The sequence below is a fragment of the Miniopterus natalensis genome, chromosome 13 (assembly GCF_054644295.1).
Source record: "Miniopterus natalensis isolate mMinNat1 chromosome 13, mMinNat1.hap1, whole genome shotgun sequence".
Taxonomy (NCBI): Eukaryota; Metazoa; Chordata; class Mammalia; order Chiroptera; family Miniopteridae; genus Miniopterus; species Miniopterus natalensis.
The window spans coordinates 49562892-49586765 of NC_142093.1; the positions used below are offsets into that span (position 1 = coordinate 49562892).

The window sequence follows — 23874 nt, forward strand, 5'->3', positions numbered from 1 at the left end:
TTTTGACTCAGTTTATTGGCATTATTCTCTGGTTTGGGATTTCTCACACCTTTCATCAAGTGTTGTGGGTGTAAAAGATTGCTCCAGGAACTCATCTTAAAAGCAGAGAAATTAGATGCTACGGTGATTTCCTAGTGATTATTACAATGTTAACATGGAAATAAGTTTCTCCCCAGCCAGGTGGAAACTCTGTCACAATTCTGCAAACAACCACCACCAACAATTTAGAAGTGGGAATTAACAACAAAACAAAATGGTTAAATGGTTCTGTAAAGAAGATCAAAATACTTTGTTCTGGCCCTAACTAATGTAAGAGTTTAAAAAAAAATGAAATTATTAGAGTAGTTTTAGAACAGTAATACCTAAAATATTTATTTCTCTGAAGAGAGAATTTATGAAGCCACCTTTTTATATAGCTCACAGATTCTCAGTTATATCTGCACTAAAATTAAATTGAGAGACAACAAGATGGCGGCGTAGATAATAGTGGTACCTGCTGCCTCCCACAACCACATCAAAATTACAACTAAAATACAGAAAAACCATCACTCAGAACCTCCTGAAGTCTAGCTGAGCAGAAGTCCTACAACTAGGGAACTGAAGAAGCATTGAGACCAGCAGGAGGGGCGGAGACACGGGTGGAATTTGGGCTGAATAGCGCTGAGGCGGCCACGGGCCCACACCCAGTGCCACAGTTTAAAACTGGGAGGAAATCTCGGCAGTAGTGGTTTCCCAGAGGAGCGAGGGGTCCCAGCCCTATATCAGGCCCCCCAGCCCAGGGTTCCAGTGCCGGGAAGAGAAGCCCCCACAACTTGGGGCTGTGAAAACCAGCGGGGATTGTGGCTGAGTGACACAGAAGCTGCTGGAGCCCCAGGCAGCTCCTCTTGAAGGGCTGACACATGGACTCACTCAGATGCCCTCCCTCTGCACTCCAGTGCTGGGCAGCAGCTTAAAAGGAACCTGGGACATCGGGGAGGAACTAACTTGCCTGGATCAGAGTGAGAGGTGGAGGGGCAGCTTTCTCCCACACAGAAGAGCTGGCAGAGGCCATTATTCCTTTGGCAAGTCCTCCCCCCCCCCCCCCAAGAGCCAGCAGACAGGCACTTTCTCTGAATCTCCAGCAACCTGACTCACACCTCTGGCCCTACCTTGGTGATTCCCAGAGACCCCACCCCTCCCTACTTAAAAGCTCATCCAAGCCATTCCCAGCTTTTCTATGCAAGTGGTCTCTAGCCTCATGCTCAGGACTTTCCTAAAATCTTCAAGCAGCAGCTGGCCTCACCAGGCCCTATATCTCTCAATAAGTGGCCACAGGCCTGGCACTACGAAAGTCTACGTTGGGTTCATAGCTTGGCCTCTCCTGGACACCCACAAGTAGTAGCCATCTATGGTTTGCTGTGTAGCTCATGCTCGGTGGCCCTGAGCAAGGCACAGGCAGAGGCTGACTTTGCACCTCCTGGGAGGTCCCAGAGACACTGCACCTGGTGGTCAGACTCGACCACACTGGATTACAACCCTACCACATCCACAAGTGACACACTCAAGGGGTGCACTTGGTGAACACCAAAGCTCCACCAAAGCAAATCCTGCTCCATAGGGGTGTCTCCAGAACACCAGCTCTTCAGCTCTAGCTGCAGCTGGTCCTCACAGCCAATTGGCCTGGGGTCAATTCCTCCCAGTGATGCCAGTAGCAACCAAGGTTCAACTACCACAGGACAGTGCATACCACGCACATGGGAGCACCTAGAAGGCCCAGCTCAGGTAACTGGGGTGACTGAGCCACTGGGCCCTAGAGGACACCTACTACACAAAGCCACTCTACCAATTCCAAGAGACATAGCATCTCTTCCTAATACATAGAAACACCAGGAAGCAGCCAAAATGTGGAGGCAAAGAAACATGTCACAAAGGAAAGAACAGAAGAAATCTCTAGAAGAGGAACTATATGAAATGGAGCCAAGCAAGCTATTAGGTACAGCATTCAAAAAAATGGTTATAAGGATGCTCAAGGATCTTAGTAAGACTATGAAGGAAACTAGTGAGATCATCAATGACAATAATAAAGTACCAATCAGAAATGAAGGCTATGCCAACTGAAATGAATAATTTACAGGGAATCAACAGTAGAGCAGAGGACACTGAGAATCAAAACAGCAATTTGGAACATAAGGAAACAACACCCAACCAGAAGAGCAAAAGAAAAAAGAATCCAGAAATATGAAGATAGTATAGGGAGCCTCTGGGACAACTTCAAGAAGCCCAACATTTGTATTATTGGGGTACCAGAAGGAGAAGAAAGAGACCAAGAAATTGAAAACCTATTTGAAAAAATAATTACAGAAAACTTCCCCTACCTGGAGAAAGAAATAGACTTACAAGTGCTGAAAGCACAGAGGGTCCCAAACAAGAGGAACCCAAAGAGGCCCACAGCAAGACACATCATCATTAAAATGCCAAAGGCTAAAGACAAAGAGAGGATCTTAACACTTTTCGTACCACTCATGAGTTTTCTCGAGTTTCGCGCGCCATCTGTTAAGGACTGCTCACAGGTTTTCACGTTTTTCACACGTCATCTGTTATGGACCTTAGATGTCAACACACTGTCTTGTCCACATCGAATGAAGCGATCTCATTGGTGGAAACCGTGCAGGTCAATCTACGAAAAACTATATAATTGCACGAACCCATAAAGCATTGCGGTTACATTGTATTTTGGTCATTCGAATAGTCTTCGTCTTCAAGTTCCTGGCGCTTTTAGAAATGCCCTCTCTCAGAAAAAGGAAGGAAACCAATGAAACTGATACACTTCTGGAAGTATTTAACGATAATTTATCAGATATTACTGGTGAGATCGAAGATGTGGATAACTGTTTTGATGATTCCTATGAGAGCCTGCAGAGTTTGTGCCGCCCATGGAAAAATGAGCGAATCTAGATACTTACGTAAATTTTGTTTGGTCTCTCTTCATAGAGGAAAATGTTTTATCCAGTACCATACGTTAAAAAAATACTAGGAACTTTAATTGTTTAATTGTTTTTGTAAATAAAAATGTTATAATTATTGCCCGGCCTGGCGTGGCTCAGCAGTTGAGCGTCGACCTAGGATCCAGGCGATCGAGGTTCGATTCCTGGTCAGGGCACATGCGCAGGTTGTGGGCTTGATCAATGACTCATCATTGATGTTTCTACCTCTCTCCTCTCTCTCCCTCTCCTTTCCTCTCTCTGAAATCAATAAAGATATATATTTTTTAAAATGTTATAATTATTGAAAAACAACACCTAAAGTGCATTATGACCTGTAGTTATGATGATTTAAATAACGTGCAGTTTGCCCCAAAACGTGCAGTCCCTGGCGTATTTCTTAGAGATTTCTATGTGGTACGCAATGTGTTAAAAGCAGCAAGAGAAAAGCAATTAGTTACCTACAAAGGAGCACCCATACGACTGTCAGCTGATTCTCAACTGAAACTTTGCAGGCCAGAAGGGAGTGGCAAGAAATACTCAAAGTGATGAAAAACAAGGAAATACAACCAAGATTGCTCTACCCAGCAAAGCTATCATTTAGAATTGAAGGTCAGATAAAGAGCTTCACAGATAAGAAAAAGCTAAAGGAGTTCATCACCACCAGACCAGTACTACATGAAATGTTGAAGGGTCTTCTTTAAGAAGCAGCTAATGAGCAAAATAATCTGACAAACAAATTAGACCCAGAGACATTGATGCATGCAACAGACATGTATCTCAGAGGGAAGGGTTGAGGGTGGGAAGAGATTAACCAAAGAAGTTATATGCATTTATGCATAACCCAGGGACACAGACAATACTGGGGTGAAGGCCTGGGGAGGGGGTCAGAGCAAGCTGGAGGGGGTCAATGAGGGGGAAAAATGGGACACCTGTAATTCAACAATAAAGATTTAAAAAAATTAAATTGAAATCAAGTGGTATAGTCAAAGCTTAGAGCCTGGGTTTTTATCTATGGGCTCAGAGTAGGAGGTCAAATATTCCTACCTAATGCCAGCCCCCTTCAAGACAAAACCTTTGATGGATGAAATTTCCAAAATAGAAACAAAATTCCCTGAAAAAGAATAAGTAGATATATCTGCCTAACTCAGTAGGAAAAGGATTCAATTCAGTGGTGGTACTGAAGCTCCTCTCCACAGGTTTGCATCTAGAGTTGGCACCATCGCTTAGAAATCCCCCTAAGCCGAAAGAATAGGGAAACTTGGATCCGCTTTAGAGGAAACCCCCCTTCATAAGTCCAAGGACTGCTATTCATAGTCAAACACTTTATAACACCAAATATAGAAACAAAAGCACTGTGAGCAAGAGTCAAAAGAACCTTCAAATTTGTCTTATTAAACTTGCAGATTAAGTTTGCAGATTCTGGAATGATCCAATACTTATTTTATATTCTGAAACAATAAGTTTAAAGAAATGAGAGTATAGGAACTAGGATGAAAGAATGAGATTGCCAGAAATGACCAGCGTTGGAAAGGCAATAAATAGAATTTACAGAGTGAATTCTATTTGTGTAAATGCTGGCACAATGGTTAAAATTAGAAATTTAGTAGGTGAATTAAACACCAGAAAATGTTCTTGTACAAACTGGAAGACTGGTAAAAATCCACACTACAGCACTGAAAAACAGGAAACTATAGAGAGATATTAACTTAAAAGCAAGACACAAAAATAGAGGTTTGGTAATGAGTGAGAGAGTGCCAAGAGAATGGTGGGGATGATGTTCAGAAATGGAAAATTTTGCAGTACTGATGACACCTCATCAGATTGAGGAAGCCCAAGCAAGATGGATGAATGAATGAATGAATGAATGAATGAATGAATGAATGAATGAATGAAATAAAGCAAGATAGATAAAAATTTCACACCTATGTGGTGTATAGTAGTAAGGAATACCCCATGAAATAGGTTCTTAAAAGCAGCCAGAGGGGGAAATACATGATCTTCAAACAAGTAAACACTTGACTTTCAACAGTAACAATGGAAACCAGAAGAAAGTAGGTGCCATTTTAAATTTTCAGATATATTCTGAACATATCTGAAAACAAAGTCTAGACATGGCAAAGTTCTCTCCCTGTTCTTTACAGACATTTTTAGACCAAAAAAAAAAAAATGTCAGGCCCTTGCTGAAGGAACTTTTAAAGAGATGTTTGGGGAAGAAAAGCCACATCGTGCAAGGGAAAAGGGGTGTACAAGAGAAATTGTAAACTCTTGGATAAAACAAAACAAACATAGTATGAAACAGTACTTTTAGAAGTCTAGGTAAAGCTCCTCACAAAGTTAATTAACATATGACCCGGCAGTTTCATTCCAAGGTATATACTCAAGAACTGAATGCAAGAATTCAACCAGATACTTGCACGCCATTTATTGCCTCACTGTTCACAAGAGCCAAAAGGTGGAAACGACCCAAATGTCCACTAACAGACGAATGGAAACACAAAGTGGCGTATACACACAATGGGATATTTTTTAATCAAAAAGGAAGGATATTCTGACACAGGATTCAACATGGATGAATCTTGAAAACAAGCTAAGTGCAATATGCCAGGTACGAAAGGACAAGTATTGCAGGATTCCACTAATAGGAGAAATAACGATATTTCTCGAATAGTCAGGTTTCACAGAGACAAAGCAGAAAGAGATGAGCTGAGAGGAAGGGGACTGGGAATTGTGTAGTGGGCACAGAGTTTATGTTTGGGATGATGAAGAAGTTCTGCAGATGGGTGGTGGTGATGGTTGTAACACACTGTAACTGTACTACCACCTAACTGGATACTCAAAAATGGTTAAAATAGTCAATTTTATATTTTGCCAAAATAAAAATTAACTTAGTAGGAAAAGGGTTTAGAGTTGAATCAGAAAATGACTTTTTTTTTTAATTGTTTTAAAAGGCAGAAAAGAAGGAACAAATGGGACTTTTCCACTCCAATTGCAGTATAAAGATTGACTGGATTAAATAAAAGATGTTTATAAAAGATATAGTTTGATAATAGGTTAAAACTAAAAGTAGAGTTGTTCTTAGGTATCCAACAGAAACTGGTTCCAAGTTCTCCTGCAGACGCCAAAATCTGAGTATGCTCAAGTCTCATGTAAAATGGTATAGTATTTGCATATAACCTATGCACATGCTCCTATATACTTTAAATCATCTCTAGATTACCTATAATGCCTAATACAACGTAAAGGCTATGTAAACAGTGGTTATATTGTTTAGGGAATAATGACCCAGAAAAAGTCTATTCAGTATAGATACAGCCATCACAGGCCTAACTACATAGTACACATCCGCAGAAATGTAATTTCCCCCCAAATATCAATCTATGGTTGGTTGAATCTGCAGATGTGGAATCTGAGGATATGGAGGTTTGACTGTGTAGAAAGAGTTAAACCCTGCAAACACTAATCATATGAAAACAAGTGTTAATACCAAAGTGGTTTAAGAGTATTATCTAGTAAGAAAAAGGTTTTGCATCATAAAAGGACTGAATTAGCAGGATAATGCAATAATCTTAAGTAGGTATGTGCCTAATAGCAGAGTTTCGAAATAATCCAGAAGCAACACTTGACAAAATTAAAAGGGTAAAAATTCACAATCATACTTAGAGATGCTAATCTACCTCTTTCTGCTCTTTCTGAAGAATTACTTAAAAGAAAATGTGTAGCCACACACAAGAATAAATTCAAAATGGGTAAAAGACTTAAGAGTAAGTCATGAAACCATAAAAATCCTAGAAAACATAGGCAGTAAAATCTGACATCTCTCATAGCAATATTTTTGCCAGTATATCTCCTAGGGCAAGGGAAACAAAGGAAAAAATAAACAAATGGTTCTACATCAAATTAAAAAGCTTCTGCACAGCAAAAGAAACCACCAACAAAATGAAAAGGGAACCATCTGTATGGGAGAACGTATTTGCCAATGATAAGTCTTATAAGGGGTTAATTTCCAAAACATATAAAGAACTTCTACAACTCAACACCAGGAAGACAAGCAATCCAATTAAAAAACGGGCAAACGACCTGCACAGATGTTTCTCCCAAGAGGACACACAGGATAGAGAAACAAGATGGCACGTAGGTAGCAGCTGCACCCGCCGCCTCCCGCAACCACATCAAAATCACAACTAAAACACAGAACCACCTTCACTCAGAGCCGCCCAAGACCTGGCTGCACAGAAGCCCCACAAACGGGGACCTGAAGCAGCACCGAGAGCAGGCGGATTGGGGCTGGATCATGGAGACGCAGCTGCAGGCCCACCAGGTGCTGTGGGTTAAACCCGGGAGGGAATCTCAGTGGTGGGGGTTTCCCGGAGGAGGGAGGGGTCCCAGCCCCACAGCAGGCCCCCAGCCCAGGGCTCCAGGGCCGGGAGGAGACGTCCCCACAACTCCGGGCTGTGAAACCAGCGGGGACTGTCACTGAGGGTCTCGGAGGCTGCGGGAGCCCCAGCAGCTCCCCTTAAGGGCCCGGCGCGGACTCACTCGGACGCTCCCTCTGAGCCCAGCGCCGGGCAGCGGCCTGAAAGGACCCGGGACACTCGGGGGGAACTAACCTGCCTGAGATCCGGGCGAGAGGCGGAGGGCGGCTTCCTCCCAGGCAGAAGGGCTGGCAGAGGCCGTTGCTCCTGTGGCGAGTCGTCCCCGCACAGCCGGCAGGCAGGCACCATGTTTGAATCGCCAGCACCTGACTCACGCCTTTGGCCCCGCCCCGTGATTCCCGGAGGCCCCGCCCCTCCCCACCTGCAGCTCATCCAGGCCGTTTCCAGGGGCTTTTCTGTGCAAGTGGCCTCTCGAGCCTCATGCTTAGGACTTCCCTAAAATCTCTCAAACAAGCAGCAGCTGCCCCATAAGGCTTGATAAGCGGCCCCAGGCCTGGCTCTAGTGGCAGCTGCTTTGGCTCATAGCTTGGCCCCTCCTGGACACCGCCAAGCCCAGCACAAGTAGCAGCAAACTACAGTTTGCTGAGTAGCTCATGCTGGGTGGCCCTGGGCAAGGCACTGGCACAGGCTGACTTTGCACCTCCCCGGAGGCCCCAGAGATAGTGCACCTGGTGGTCAGACTCGACCACACTGGATTACAACCCTACCACAGCCACCAGTGACACACTCAAGGGGCGCATTTGGTGAACACCAAAGCTCCACTGAAGTAAATCCTGCTTCATAGGGGTGTCTCCAGCACAGCAGCTCTTTGGCTGTAGTTGCAGCTGGTCCTCACAGCTGATTGGCTGGGGGGGTCAATTCCTCCCAGTGACACCAACAGCAACCAAGGCTCAACTACAGCAGGACAGTGCACACAGCCCACACAGGGGAGCACCTAGAAGGCCCAGCTCAGGTGACTGGGGAGGCTGAGCCACTGGACCCTACAGGACACCTACTAAACAAAACCACTCTACAAATTCCAGGTGACACAGCAGCACTACCTAATACATAGAAACAAACACCTGGAAGCAGCCAAAATGTGGAGGCAAAGAAACATGTCACAAAGGAAAGCACAGAAGAAATCTCTAGAAGAGGAACTAATGAAATAGATCCAAGCAAGCTAACAGATAGAGAGTTCAGAATTTTGGTTATAAGGATGTTTAAGCATACTATTAGGGAAATAACTGAGAAAATCGATAACATAATAAAGTACCAATTTGAAATGAAGGCTACACGAACTGAAATGAAGAATAATTTACAAGGAATCAACAGCAGAGTAGAGGATGCTGAGAATCAAATCAGCAATTTGGAACATGAGGAAACAAAAAACAACCAACCAGAAGAGCAAAAAGAAAAAAAAAAAAATCCAGAAATATGAAGATAGTATAAGGAGCCTCTGGGACAACTTCAAGAGGCCCAACATTCGTATTATTGGGGTGCCAGAAGGGAAAGAAAGAGACCAAGAAATTGAAAATCTATTTGAAAAAATAATTACAGAAAACTTCCCCTACCTGGAGAAAGAAATAGACTTACAAGTCCTGGAAGCACAGAGGGTCCCAAACAAGAGGAACCCAAAGAGGCCCACAGCAAGACATATCATCATTAAAATGCCAAAGGTTAAAGACAAACAGAGAATCTTAAAAGCAGCAAGAGAAAAGCAGTTAGTTACCTACAAGGGAACACCCATACAACTGTCAGCTGATTTCTCAACAGAAACCTTGCAGGCCAGAAGGGAGTGGCAAGAAATATTCAAAGTGATGAAAAACATGGAACTTCAACCAAGATTGCTCTACCCTGCAAAGCTATCATTTAGAATTGAAGGTCAGATAAAGAGCTTCACAGATAAGAAAAAGCTAAAGAAGTTCATCACCACCAGACTAGCACTACAGGAAAAGCTGAAGGGTCTTCTTTAAGAAGAAGCTAATGAACAAAAGAATCTGATGAACTAAATAGACCCAGAGACATTGACACATGCAACAGACGATCATATCTCAGAGGAAAGAGGGAAGGGGGGTTAGGGTGGGAAGAGGTTAACCAAAGGAGTTATATGCATATATGCATAACGCATGGACACAGTCAATAATGGGGTGAAGGCCTGGGGAGGGGGTGGGAGCAAAGTGGAGGGAGTCAATTGGGGGGAAAAAATGGGACACCTGTAATGCTCTCAACAATAAAGAAAAAAGAAAAAAAAAGAGGCCATACAGCTGGCCAAGAGGCATATGAAAAGATGCTCAACGTCACCGATCATTGAAGAGATCACATTAAAACCACAATGAGGTACCACCTCACACCTGTCAGAATGGCACCATCAACAAATCAACAAGGGTTGGTGAGGCCGTGGAGTAGGGAGCCCTCATGCACTGTTGGTGGGAATGCAGGCTGGTGCAGCCACTGTGGAAAACAGTATGGAGGTACCTCAAAAAAATAAAAATAAAAAAGGAACTGCCTTGCCCAAGATGGTTTAGAGCATCGGCCTGCAGAATGAAGGGTCCTGGGTTTGATTCCAGCCAAGGGCATGTACCTCAGTTGCTGGCTGGATCTGCAGCCTGGTGGTTGGGGCTTATGAGGGAGGCAGCCAATCACTGTGTCTCTCACACATCCCTGTTTCTCTCTCTGCCCCCCCCCCCCCACAGTCTCTGAAAAAATATCCTTGGGTGAGGATTTTAAAAATAATAATAAAATGAAAACGGAATTGCCTTTTGACCCAGTGATCCCACTTCTGGGAATATATCCTAAGAATCCTGAAACACTAACCAGAAAGAATATATGCACCCCGATGTTCACAGCAGCACAGTTTACAATAGCTAAGATCTGGAAACAGCCCAAGTGCCCAACAGTAGACGAGTGGATGAAAAAGCTGTGGGACATTTACACCATGGAATACCACGCAGCTGTAAAGAAGAAGAATCTCGTACCCTTTGGGACAATATGGAGGGACCTGGAGAATATTACAATAAGCGAGCAAATACCATATGATTTCACTTATACATGGAATCTAATGAACGAAATAAACTGATGGAAAAAGTAAAACCAGAGGCATGGATACATGGAAGAGACTGACAGATGGCAAAGGGGTGGGGGGCACTGGATGAAAGAAGGTGAAGACAGTAGCTAAAAAACATATGCATAGCTGTGGACACAGACAACTGTCTAGTGAATGCCCGAGGGAGGGCGGTAAGGGCAGGATGGAGGTGGGCAAAGCTGGGGTTGGGGATGGGGGACATCTGTAGTAGTGTCAACAATAAAAAGATAACGTTTATTAGAAAGCAAAAAAGGCCGAAGGAAAAAGAAATATATAATACATTGAGCTAGAAAAACAATAACCTCACAGTTCACAGAGGGAAGGGATTAATAAAATTAAAAGCAGAAATTAAGCAATGGAAATTATCAATAACATCAAAAGCTGAGTTTGAAAAAAATTAGTAAGCTAGGCGATCTCCTCCAAGACTTATTAAGAAAAGGGAAGAATACAAATGCACAATATTAGGAATGAAAATGTAACTATAAATATGGTAGAGAATTATTTTAACGTTATTTATATTAATTTTAAAACAAAAGAAGTAGACATTATTCTAGAAAAATAATTAAAATTTAATCTGGAATCTGGATATTAAAATAATTGAATTGTTAATCAAAAATATCTGCACCATCCTTAGCCCCCAAAAGGCACCAGCCACAGGAAATTTTACAGATGAGTTTGTATCAAACTTAGAAAACAGTCTATTTTATGCAAAATAACCAAGAGGGCAGAAAACAGAGAAAACTGCTCAATGGATTTTATAAGGCTAGTACACTTGGTATCAAAATCAGACAAGAACAGTATGAAAAATAACATACAGGCCAATATTACTTATAAACACATTTGCAAAAATCCTAAATAAAATATTGTCAAGTTCAAATGTAGCAGTGTCTTTTCAAACAATGTTACCTTTTTGTTTGGCTTACTTCACTTGGCAGAATGTTTTTACGGTTGATCCATATTTAAACATGTGTCAGGCCCGGCCAGCATGGCTCAGCAGTTGAGCATCAGCCTGGGATCCAGGAGATCACGGTTCGATTCCGGGTCAGGGCACATGCCCAGGTTGTGGGCTCGATCCCCAGCAGGGGGTGTGCAGGAGGCAGCCGATCAATGACTCTCTCTCATCATTGCTGTTTCTCTCTCTCCCTCTCCCTTCCTCTCTCTGAAGTCAATAAAAATATATTAAAATATATATATATAAAGTCACTCAGCTATTTTCGATGGTTTCAGAATTATCTGTAGGAAGCTCTGACTTAGTTGTATAGAGTTTGATACATGTGTCCACCATTAAATCCAAATCATGTTTTATCTCAAAATTTGTGTTAAGCAAAGCTAAGTTACTTGCCCTTTGGTGTGTCACAGTGTTCCCCGGGCGCGCTTTGAGGTGCTCCGCCCATGTCACAGCGGCCATTCTCCACCTTCATCGCAGGGATACGTGGACCTTCGGCGGCCCGGGAACATTAGGACAAAGCTCGATGTGTCAGGTGGAGGCTTCATAAAGGGGGGATGGACGCCCTGTATCTTTCCCTCTGTTTCCACTTGGTTCTCCAGCAATGCAGCTCAGCTGAGAGTGTCAGGATTGGGTAAGCCGCTTCTGTACATCAGTGGTGCTCCTCCCATGCACTGAATTTGAGCTGTCCCGTGACAGAGGATACGAGCAATAAGCATTTGAGAGCCCGAGGCGCTCCTCTGAGACCTGATCTTTCAGGTCCTGACTAATGTGTTCCACTGTTGGGCCACTCAGAGCTTCTTTAGAGTAACTCTCCGAGGTCAGCTGAGGTTCCAGGTTCCCTTGCTGAGCTCTGCGGAATCTCCCAGGGAGCTTCATCTGCATATCAAGTTTGGCTGCCAAATCGGTGGCTTCCTTAAACCAAAATTCGTGATAAACTTCAGTATTTTCCGTCACTTCATTCAGCGAATGCAGCACCGCAGTCAAGCTACTGGCTGCAAACAAGACCTCAGAAGTCTGCCGCTGGAGATTTTTCCCAAGGCTCTTGTAAAAGATAGAACAGTTTTGAGAACAATGGTAACAAAATCAAAATCTGCTGCTGCACTACAGAGTACAAATGCTCTGCCCGCTACACAGTTATTCCATCTAATATCTGTGTCATTAGTTACACCATCTAAACATAAGACAACCGCTTGTGGGAGGTCCACTTAAAATTTTAAAGCATCAAGCCTGCCTGTCCACCGACAAAGGCAAATTCCCTTCAGTTCCTTACCCCTTTCTTCGTTGTTCTGAAGGAGGACAGGAATCACACTGTCAAAGTCTGAAAGCAGTCGTGGTGATCAAGGGACAAAAGAACCAACTTCCTCAATTGTTCCTAATGCAACGGACGCTCCCATAACAGGCACCGATTTTGCCAACCACACAGTTAAGGCCCGGGAGGAGCAGAGCGCCTGTGTAGACAGCTTGGGGACATTTCTCTAAAAGTCTAGAAGCAACAACTTTCATTTTGGAAGAAAACCCACCGGACACAATGTCAGCCTGGCCACAACGATACTCCATGTTTAACCCCCACTTCTCAGTGTGAAATTTCACTGCCAAAATTTCAGCAGCAGCTTCGTAAGGCAGGAAGCCCACAAATTCCTCCCTCGGGTTATGAGCTTCGGCCACAAACCTCACCAACGCGGCAGGTGCTCTTCCCGTGTCCACCGCGACATCAGCGATAAGGGGAGGGCAGTGAGCCCCCCCTTCCCCGCGGGTTCCTCCCGAAGGCAGCGACACAGATCTCCAGCACGTTTCTGCGGTGTTTGAACAGAACAGTGAGTTGGCTGCTGTCTCAAAGCCCCTTTCCAGAGCCTGCGCCCCGAATTTACCCGGCGCTCCAGCAGTATTTGAAATTTATCAGGAGCAGAGAGACCTTCTGGGATCTCATAGCTTCCTGTCCATCCAGGGGTATGTTTTGTTTTCCCGTGAGTCAAAATTTCAAATAAAGGTGTCAAGTATTCTTTCTTTCCCTTCCCGTCAAGGGTTAAAGGGAAAAGGTCTTCCTCCAGGTCTGTGGATTGTTCAAATGACTGGTCAGATCAAATATTACTGTTGGTGTCGCACGATCTCGAACTGTCCCATACGGGCTAGCTCGACAGGTCACAGAGGTCTCAAAGCGTTTGGCACATAATCCATGACGTTTATTTAGTTGATCGGTGTTTCATCTTCTGAGTCTGCTCTCCTACAGTGTTCCACCCACTTCTGGCACCTGGCCGGACCCGGGGCCTGAAGGCGGCCAGGCCCGACCGCGCCCCCTGGGTGCACCTGGGGGCAGCGCAAGAAGTGAGGCATCGCCGCCCGCCTGCCGGCCGGCCCAGCGCCCCCTCCCCGCCTCCTGGGGCAGCCCGCCCGTCGGGGCCCGTCGGGGCCCGGGCCAGGCTGGCCAGCCGGCTGGGCAGGGCCTTTTTTTTTTTTTTAACTGGGCTTTAGGTGTTATATTTAAGAAACCATTGCCAAATCCAAGACAATGAGGTTTGCTGTTATGTTTTATTCTAAGTTTTATAGCTTAACTCTTACGTTTAGGTTTGATACACTATGGATTTTTGTAAGTGGTGTAAAGAGTCAAACTTCTTTTTTTAAACATACGGAGAGCCCATTTTCCAGCACCGTTTGTTGAAGATCTTGTTCTTTCCCCACTGAACGGTCTCGGCACCCAGTTGTTTCTGACCACAGATGGGAGGGTTTGCTTCTAGGCTCTCAATTGATTTCATTGGTAAAAATATCCGACAGAACTGCACTGTGTTGACTCATTTAAAATCAAGAATGGAGTCCTCTAACTTTATTCTTCTTTTTCAAGACTGTTTTGGACTCAGAGTCCCTTTAAATTCCGTATGAATTTTGGGTGTTTCTATTTCTGGAAAGAAAAAAAAGTCACCTGGCTCTTGATATAGATTACACTGAAACTATATATATTGCTTCGAACAGTATTGCCATTTACCAATATTGTTTTGTAATCCATGAACATACCTTTCCACTTGTTGGTGTCTTCTCCATCCCCCAGCTTCATTGAGATATAACTAACATATTGCACTGTGTATGTTTAAGATGTGCATGTTAATTTGATACATTTATATATTGCAAAATAATTACCTACTGGTTGGTGTCCTCTCTGATCTCTTTCAAAAATAATTTTTAATTTTCAGTGATCAAGTCTCGTGCCTCCTTGGTAAAAATTTATTCCTAAGTATTGCATTGTTTGGTGCTATTGAAAGTGGAATTGTTTTCTTAATTTTTTCGGATTGTTCATTGCTATAGAAATGCAACTGATTGTTGCATGATTTTGTATCCTGCAGCTTTGCTTAATTTATCAACTCCCAATAGTTTTGTGTGTGAAATTTTTAGTTTTCTACATCAGAGCATGTCATCTGTGAGAAGGGATAGTTTTCCATCTTCCTTTTCAATCTGAGTACCTTTAATTTCTTTACCTTGCTAAATTGCTCTGGCTAGAACTTCAAGTTCCATGTAGAATAAAAGTAGTGGAAGCAGGCATCTTTGTCTTGTTTGTGACCTTAATTGGGGGGAAGCTTTCAGTTTTTCACTGTTGAGTATGATGTTAGCTGTGTGTTTTTCATACATGTCCTGTATCATGTTTAGGAAGTTTCCCTCTAAGTGTTTTCTTTCCTAAAAGGGTGTTGGATTTTGAAAAATGCCCTTTTTGCATCAATTGAGATGACCTTGCATTTCCCCCTTTGTTCTATCAGTATGGTATATTTGACTTTCGTATGTTGAAACACCGTTGCATTCCTGGGATAAATTTCACTTGGTCATGGTCTATAAACCTTTTAAGATGCCACTGGATTTAATTTTCTGGTATTTTGTTGAGGATTTTGCAGCCATACCCATAAGGGATATTTGTAGTCTTATTTTCTTGTAGTATCTTTGGCTTTGGTGTAGAGGTATTGCTGGTCTTATAGAACAGGTTAGGTAAAGTTCCTTCTTAACTTTTTTTGGGGGGAAGGGCGGAGTTTAAGAAAGATCGGTGCTAATTCTTTCAACACTTGGTGGAATTTACCAGGGAAGTCATCTGGTCCTGAGGTTTTCTTTGTTGGGAGTTTATTATTATTATTATTACTACTAATTGTCTCCTTGTTATAGATCCATTCAGAGTTTCAGTTCTGGTAGTTGGTGTGTTTCTAGGAATTTGCCTATTTCACCTAAGTTATCCAAGTTGTTGGCATAGTATTATTCTCTTATAATCCTTTACATGTGTGTAAAGTTGGTAGCAATGTCCCCTCTGGTTTTAGTAATGAGTCCTGCTCTCTCCTTCTTTCTCTCCTCCCCCTTACAGTCAATCTAGGTTAAGATTCGTTTTGTTGATCTGTTCATAAAACCATCTTCTGGTTTTATTGATTTTCTCTATTTTTCTATTTCCAATTTCATTTATTTCCACTCTGATCTTTTTATTGTTTTTTGTTTTGTTTTTTTTTTTTAAATATATCTTTATTGATTTCAGAGAAAGGAAAGGAAAGGGAGAGAGAGATAGAAACACCAATGATGAGAGAGTCATCGATCGAGCCCGCAACCCGGGCATGTGCTCTGACTGGGAATCAAACCCCGATCGCCTGGATCCCAGGTTGACGCTCAACGGCTGAGCCACACCCGGCCAGGCCACTCTGATCTTTTTAGGTAATTTGTTATGCAGACACAGATGACTAATACAGGGGCAGGGAAGATTATGACTGGAACCTAAGAATAGATGCTTGGGTATCTTCTAGCTCAATCTGCAAAGTTTACTTAAATTGTTCTACCTTCAAGTTTACAGATTCTTTCTTCTGCCTGCTCAAATCTAATGGTAAACCCTCTAGTGTATTTTTTCTTCTCATTTCAGTTATTGTACCTTTTAGCTCCAGAAATTGTTTTTTGTGTTTTTTTTTTAGTCCTCACTGAGGATATGTTTCCATTGATTTTGAGAGGGAGTGAGGGAGGGAGGGAGGGAGGAACATTGATGTGAAAGAGAAACATTGATCGGCTGCCTCCCATACACGCCCTGACCAGGGATCAAACCCACACCCTAGGTATGTGCCCTGACGGGAAAGCGAACCCACCACCTTTTGGTGTATAACCCAACACTCCAACTGAGCCACCTTGCCAGGGCTCTGTGGTTCCTTTTTAAAATTCTCTTTATTGATATTCTCATTTTGTTCATACATTGTTTTCCTGGTTTTCTTTACCTCTTGAGCATATTGAAAACAGATGGTTTAAAGTCTTTGTCTAGGGAGTACAATGTCTGGGCTTCCTTATGCATGGTTTCTGTAATTTTTTTTCCTTTGAATGAACCACACTTTCCAGTTTCTTTGTATAATTTGTGATATTTCTTCTTGAAAACCGGACATTTGGATATTCCAGAATTCAGAATTTCCCCCTTCCCCAGGGTCTGCTGTTCTTGATTGTTAAAAGCCTAGCTGTGTTCAGTCAGTGTTTTGAGATTTCCTTGAATGCCAGGACCTTGAAAAAACAAACAATACCACCCTTCCCAGTCTTTATGGAGTGACTCTGTGCTGGGCAGTCTTTAAGCACTTAATCAGACCATTTATCATTCTACCTCACATCCTATATATCAGCCATAGTGAATGTTTAGGGTCTTGTCACATCTCTTCTGAGCGTATTTCCTGTCCTGGACATGCATGTGGCTTTCTAAATTCCCCAGTATACAGATGCTTTTGAATGCTCTAGTATCCCAGAGAAACCCTCTGCCTGGTTTTCCTTCTGTTGTTGTTGGGGATTTTTTTCCATCAAAGCAAGCAAGAATTTACTGGCCACAGCAAAAGCACCCTCAGATGGGCCATTTATTAAAGCTAGGGGCAGTGAAACAAGGTAGGGCTTAGCATAGAAGCAACAGGAAAATTAGAAAAAAGGGGGCCTTGGAGACAGGTTTAGGGGGTTAGCCCAGATTGAGCTGCCGTTGCCCACTGCTCCCCTGGTTGCAAGTGTTGTGGGGTCCCTTGGAGTTTAGGAGATGCGTGCCTATGGGGGAATGAGAGGAATGGGAATGGCAAGGGCGTGCTCCCAGAGGGAGCACATTAAAAAAGTTTCCTTAACATGTTTTCAAGCAATGACTGCTGCTTTTCCACCCTAAGTTCCAGGACAGGCAAACTGAGGATGAGCACCTCGGGTTAGTTGTTCAGGGTGACCCCTAAACAGGTTAGAGTAGACGAACATAATTTGTGAATGAGGTCTGCTCCGTTCCTCTGGAACTAGGAACCAGGGTCCCACACTGATAATGTGGACTGCTGTTTTCAAGACTGCTGCCGAGCTTGGGAACAGGTGGGGCAAGGACAAGTAAAAACGCCACAAACTTTCTGTTTTTAAGTTTTTTTCTTAATACAGCATTCACTTGGATAGTGTGAACTTTTTGTTTTTCCAGAGTTCTGACAAAGTTGGTTCTGACATTTTTGGTTCTTTTTTCAGTGTTTCTTTGGAGGGGTGGGTGTTTGGAGCTGTCTACTCCACAATTTTGCTGACATCACTCTATAAATATATATGTTAAAACTATAATTAATTATGTGTAGAACTTTCTTTGCTTAAAAAAGGGTATTTCCCTACTGAGGTTTAGACCCGCATTTCTGAAATGGCTCAGTAGCTAGAAAATGTTAATTCTGGTATCTTAAAAGAAACTGTTGTGGCCAAATGAATTTGGAAAAAGTATATGAAAGGCTCTGAAAAGTTGTAAAGAAACCTGCTTTATGTTTACTTTAACCAAACACTTCCCAAGTTTACTTCACTTAAGAGCCTTTCTAATTGGTAATGCATATTAGAGTTTGAAGAGCATCTGTTACAAGGATAGGACAAGAAAAATGGTCCCAGTTCTTCAAGCTTTGAAAGCTTTCTGTTTTACAGCTGTTTCCATAGCCACAGTTACAGGGCTGGGTGTCAGGGAGAGGTGAAGAGGCAGCATGACTAGTACTAATTGAGAACAAATATGAGTCAAAACCCCTGTCCAGGATTTCTGAGGCACACCTGGAAATATGCAAGACAAGGGGCCTAAGGCCACGTGAGCTGTGCGCACTCACATCTATCATCTTTGGCAGATGACATGGGGAGAGGTTACAATCTACCTAGAGTGAACTGCTGGGTGATCACCACAGTGATTTTTACAAAGCAAGCTGTGTTTAAAAACAAATGAGTTGGTGGTGTGGAATGCTATTCTCAGTACCCTTAAAATTGTTTAGTTTTTTTAGGGGGGCACCAAATAAATTCAGTCTGTAGTTAATGCTGGTGCCACCAGTGCTGGATCTAAGTTGAGGCCCTGAGTATAGAGGGAAACTTTGATTTCAGTTGTTTACACCATTATTTCCTTTCCCAGCTTGTGGACCCTCTCAGGGCCAGGAGAGTATCTGACTCACCTTTGTTTCCAGTGATGCCCAATAGAGTACTGAGGGGAAATGGAATATAAACATGACAATGAGCCAACAATATTCTTTCCCTTGCCTCAAAGCAGGAATGAAGAATATAGAACCTCTTCAAACAATTAAAACAAGCCCTACATTTAGATCATTTTATTTGAATGGCTGGAACAGTGGCTGTCATTATTTATTCTGACTGTCCATCCATCCACTTGGATAAATTCTGATTAACCACCAAAATGCCCAGGGATTATGAGCATTTAATTCCAATATCATGCTATAAATAAACTAGCCAGATACATGCAATCATAAAACTATATCCTGTCAATAAGTCAATGTTTCTCAACTTGATTTATGGATTCACTGCAATCCCAATCAAAATCCCAGCAAGTTAATTTGTGGATGTCGACAAATCAATTCTAATGTTTGTATAAAGAAGTAAAATACAGAATAGCGAACTCGATACTGAACGAGAAAAACAAAGCTGGAGGACTGACGCTAGCTCACTTCAACATTTACTATAAAGCTACATTAATCAACAGAGTGAAAAACAAAAACTGTGGTATTGGAGAAAGAATAGGCAAATACACCAATGAAGCAAACAGAGAGCCCTTAAATAGGTCACACAAATACAGAAAACTGATCTCTGACAAAGGAGCAAGGATAATAAAATGCAGCACAGACAGTCTTTTCAACAAATGGTATTGAACAATTGGACATCCACATGTAAAAATAAAAATCTACACAAAGACCTTAAGTGATTCTTAAGAATTAAATCAAAATGGATCACAGACCTAAATGTAAAATACAAAACTATAAAACTCCTAGAATATAACATAGGAGAAAAATCTAGGTGACCATGGGTATGGTGACGACTTTTAAGATCCAACACCAAAGGCACAACCATGAAAGAAATAATAGGTAAGCTGGACTTCATTAAAATTAAAAACTTGTGCTCTATGAAGGACAATGTGAAGAGAATGAGAAGCCACCGACTGGGAGAAAATGTTGGCAAAACACAGATCTGATACAGAACTATTATCCCAAGTACACAAAGAACTCTTAAAACTCAATAATAAGGAAACAACCCAATTAAATAATAGGCAGAGTAATTCAGCAAAAAAGAAAAAAAAAAAAGAGAAAGAACTCATGGACATGGACAACAGTGTGGTGATTGCGGGGTTTGGGGGGTAGGGGGCGTGAGAGAGGGTAGGGGGGAATAAACGATGATGAAAAAAACAAAAGAAAAAAAATGAGCAAAAGACCTAAACAGATACCTCTCCAAAGAAAATCTACAGATGGCAAAAAAACACATGAAAAGATGTTCAACATCATGTCATTAGGGAACTGCAAATTAAAACAATGAGATACCACTATACAACTATTAAGATGGCCAAAATCCAAAACACTACCACCAAGGCTGGTAAGAATGTAGAGCAGTAGGAACTCTCATCCATTGTCGGTAGGAATTCAAAATGATATAGCCACTTTGGAAGACAGTCGTGCTCCTTGGTATTTCCCCAAAGGAGTTGAAACGTGTGTTCACACAAAAACCTGCACGTGGATGTTTACAACTTTATTCATAATTGCCCAAACTTGAAAGCAATCAAGATGTCCTTCGGTGGCTGAATGGATGGTGTGTTACATCCAAACAATGGAATATTATTCAGCAATAAAAAGAAATGAGCTACTAGGCCATCAAAAGACATAAAGGAAACTTACATGCATATTAGTAATTGAAAGAAGCCAATCTGAAGAGGCTACATACTGTATGATTTCTGTAACAAATGTATTTCTGTGGTGGGGATGTCAATACACCAAGTGGGGAAGTCTGTGCATGTGTTGGGGCAGGAGGTATATGGCAACTCTGTATTTTCCAGTCAATTGTGCTATGGACCTAAAACTGCTCTAAGAAATGTTTACTTAAAAAACAAAGTAGATCCTGAAGATAAAATCAAGAGTGATAAGACAGTCCCTGGATTCAAGATTTCCATTTTGCATAATGAGACTGGAAGGGCCTCAGTGCAGTGACATCTGAGACTTCAGGATTTCTCTACACAATCCACAAAAACCAACCTGTGATGAGTGGTTGGTTTTTTTCCTGCCTGGCTTACTATACATAGGGCTTGGATCACAGGGGTCTGGGTTGAATCCCAGCTGTGCAGTGAGCTGTTTTCCTCATTTGTGAAGACTGAATGACATCACATATGTCAAACAAAGAGCTTTATAAACCATCAAACACAAATATATATTGCTACTGCTGAATTATTTATAAATGCAACTTAGGAATATTTCAGATGTGTGAGAGTTTATTATAATGCATGACCACACCAAGCCTCTCACTGGTCAGCCCCTGGTTTTAAGAAAGCACTTATGGGTAAGCCTATATCCCATGCATCCAAGACAAACAGCTCAGTGCAGTGACAGGCAATCAGAGAAAAGGTCCTAATCTCATAGCTGTCTGCTCTGGGTACAACTTGCAATGGGAAGGAAGGGAAGAGAAGCCTGCCTACCTGCCCCTCACCCCCATTCACACACCCTTCAGGACATATAACAGCCATCCAAACAGGACAAAGGGTCATAATTCCCAAGCATCTTTTTAGTTAAACAGATGACAAAAATTACAAAGTGGCTCCTATACCATGTCTGTGAAGGCTGGGGAGGAGTATCCACAGAGGAGAAGCCCCTTTCTCCTGAGCTTCTAAGTCTCATGCCTTTCTTTCCAAGGCCACATATGAAATAATTTGGCACAGCAAACACCTGGAAAGCTCACTGCACATGGCAATCTAAAACAAGACCAAGTGTTAAAGCAGAAATTTATTAAAATCCATTTATACAGTGTTCTACAGACAAAATAATGTACAGAGTCCTCAACATTCAGGCAATGAACTCTATTCTCAGAAGTGTCTTGCAAGAAGACCAAATTTTTTGCTGTCCCTCCGAAAAGATACTTCTGTTTCTACTCCTGAAAATAATGCATTTATTACACCATGTCTCAAGAACAATCCTTTGAGACCCCAAAGCCTCTGCAGAGTGAAGGAAACCTCCAGAACGCAAAGGTGTAGTGCAAGAGATACATAAATAGCGGCTGTTTCAGAGGAGTGCGCGCACACCTGGTGGACAGGTCATGAGCAGAGCTTGAGGGCCCAGATGGGTGGCCCTAGCTGCGGAGCGTGGCCAGCCGGGACTGCATGGCCTCCAGGGCCTCCTCTTCCTCCTCATCTTCTGAGGCGGCTGTTGCTCCTGGAGTTTCAGGCTCGGGAAGGGGGTCAACCACTTTACTAGGTGCTTTGCCCAAGGCCCCTGAAAAGAAACAGTGAACAGGTCAACAAAATATTGGATTAAGGATGTGGCCCATCATCTTCCCTGCCTTTCATACCTGGACCAGTCTGACAGAGAAGGGACAATAAAACAAGCTGTTTTGGTGAGGTTTTGCTCACGGTGACAAATGTGCATATACCAACTTGTAATGATACCAAAGTCCTAATAACTGTAAAGATTTTGATTTTAAGAATTTTGGTTCTGAATGAACAAACTGAACTACCAAGCACAATAGAGACAGACTCATAGACAGAGAGCAGGCAGAGAGCTCTGGTGGCGGGGTGGGTAGAGGTGGTGGAGGGATTGAGCAAAAATTAAAAAAGAGAGCTCATGGACAACAGTGTGGTGATTGCAGGGGGTGGGGGATGGCTGGAGGTGGAAGAGAGCATGGAGAGGATAAATGATGATAGAAAATTTAAAATTAGATTAAATTTTTAAAAAAAGAATTTTGGTTTTGAAGATCTTGATCTAAATTCCTAAACACTATTGAATACTTAATTTTCAAGGTTCATGAAGATTTCAAATCTAACTAAATTGTTTCTAAATCTTCATACGATGTTTTTCTGGAGTATGGAGTAACTAGTCTTCTTATCCCCCCAAATTAAAACAAATAAAAATTAAATCTCACCAATTATATTTTTTATCAAACATAAAACTCAGAAAATCCATGCCTGTTGGGTGTGCCTCAGGGGCTGAGCACTGACCTACGATCCAGGAGATCACAGTTTGATTCCTGATCAGGGAACATGCCCAGGTTGCTGCCTTGGTCCCCAGTGAGGGGACATGCAGGAGGTAGCTGATCAATAACTTGCTCATCATTGATGTTTCTATCTCTCTCTCTCCCTCTCCCTTCCTCTCTCTGAAATCAGTAAAGATATATTAAAACACACACACACACACAAAAACACAACTCAGAAAATCCAGAAGTAAAAACAAAGATTAAAAACTCAACTTCTGATCAAGATGGCAGATTAGATAAATGCTATACTTGCCTCCTCCCATGATCACATCAAAACTACAACTGAATTATAGAACCATCACTGAGAACCACTTGAACAGAATTCCTATAACTGAGGATATGTATAAAGATATAAAGGAGAAGCAACGTGAAGACTGGTAGGAGGGGCAAAGATGTGAAATGGGCATATCTCACAACCATGGTGGGGCCATTAATAAATGGGAGGGGTATGTTGGCTGCAGAGGCCTTCCCTGGGGAGCCACAAAACAGGCTTTCCAGCCTGGGGAGGGGAGTCTCCATAATATCAGGCTATGAAATCAGCAGGGACTGCTTCAGAGAAACAAAAAGGGCTGGTAGAGACGGAGGAGCTGATCATAAGGGCCCATACACAGACTCACTCACTCACAAATTCACTTGCTCTGAGCTCCAGCAGAGGGGCAGTAGCTTGAAAAACATCAGGGACATGTGGCAAGGAACTAAACTGACGAACTTCAGGGCAAGAGCTGGAGGGGCAGGGGAGGAGACAATTCTCTCCAGGAGACAGAAGTGCTGGAAGGTATCAAATCTATGCTCTCCTTTAAATTGGCTAACACCATTCACCTTGCCTAGGTGATACCAAAACCCTGCCCCACCCAAGTCCCTTGCCTGGCCTGAACCTCTTCCAATAGCTCTTCTACACAAGCAGCCTGCCTCGGCTCAAGCTACAGACTTTCCCCCAAATCTGCACACCTCATATGAGTGGTGGGCGCCCTAGTCTTGCACTGAAGACTATTTCAAAGGTCTGCAAAGCCCACACATGTGATGGCT

General features: G+C 42.6%; 1 protein-coding gene and 1 pseudogene across 1 annotated transcript in view; both read right to left on the reverse strand.

The window, feature by feature from the left end:
* Positions 1–11653: 11653 nt before the first annotated feature.
* On the reverse strand, positions 11654–14439 carry LOC148091681 (52 kDa repressor of the inhibitor of the protein kinase pseudogene; annotated as a pseudogene).
* A 4847-nt stretch (positions 14440–19286) lies between these two features.
* CHMP3 (charged multivesicular body protein 3) overlaps positions 19287–23874 on the reverse strand; it is a 57108-nt gene continuing 52520 nt past the window's right edge. Inside the window, exon 6 of the mRNA XM_016201818.2 lies at positions 19287–22091. Within this exon, the coding sequence (XP_016057304.1) occupies positions 21949–22091 (143 nt within the window). The 3' untranslated portion in view covers positions 19287–21948. The remainder of the gene's footprint in view (positions 22092–23874) is intronic.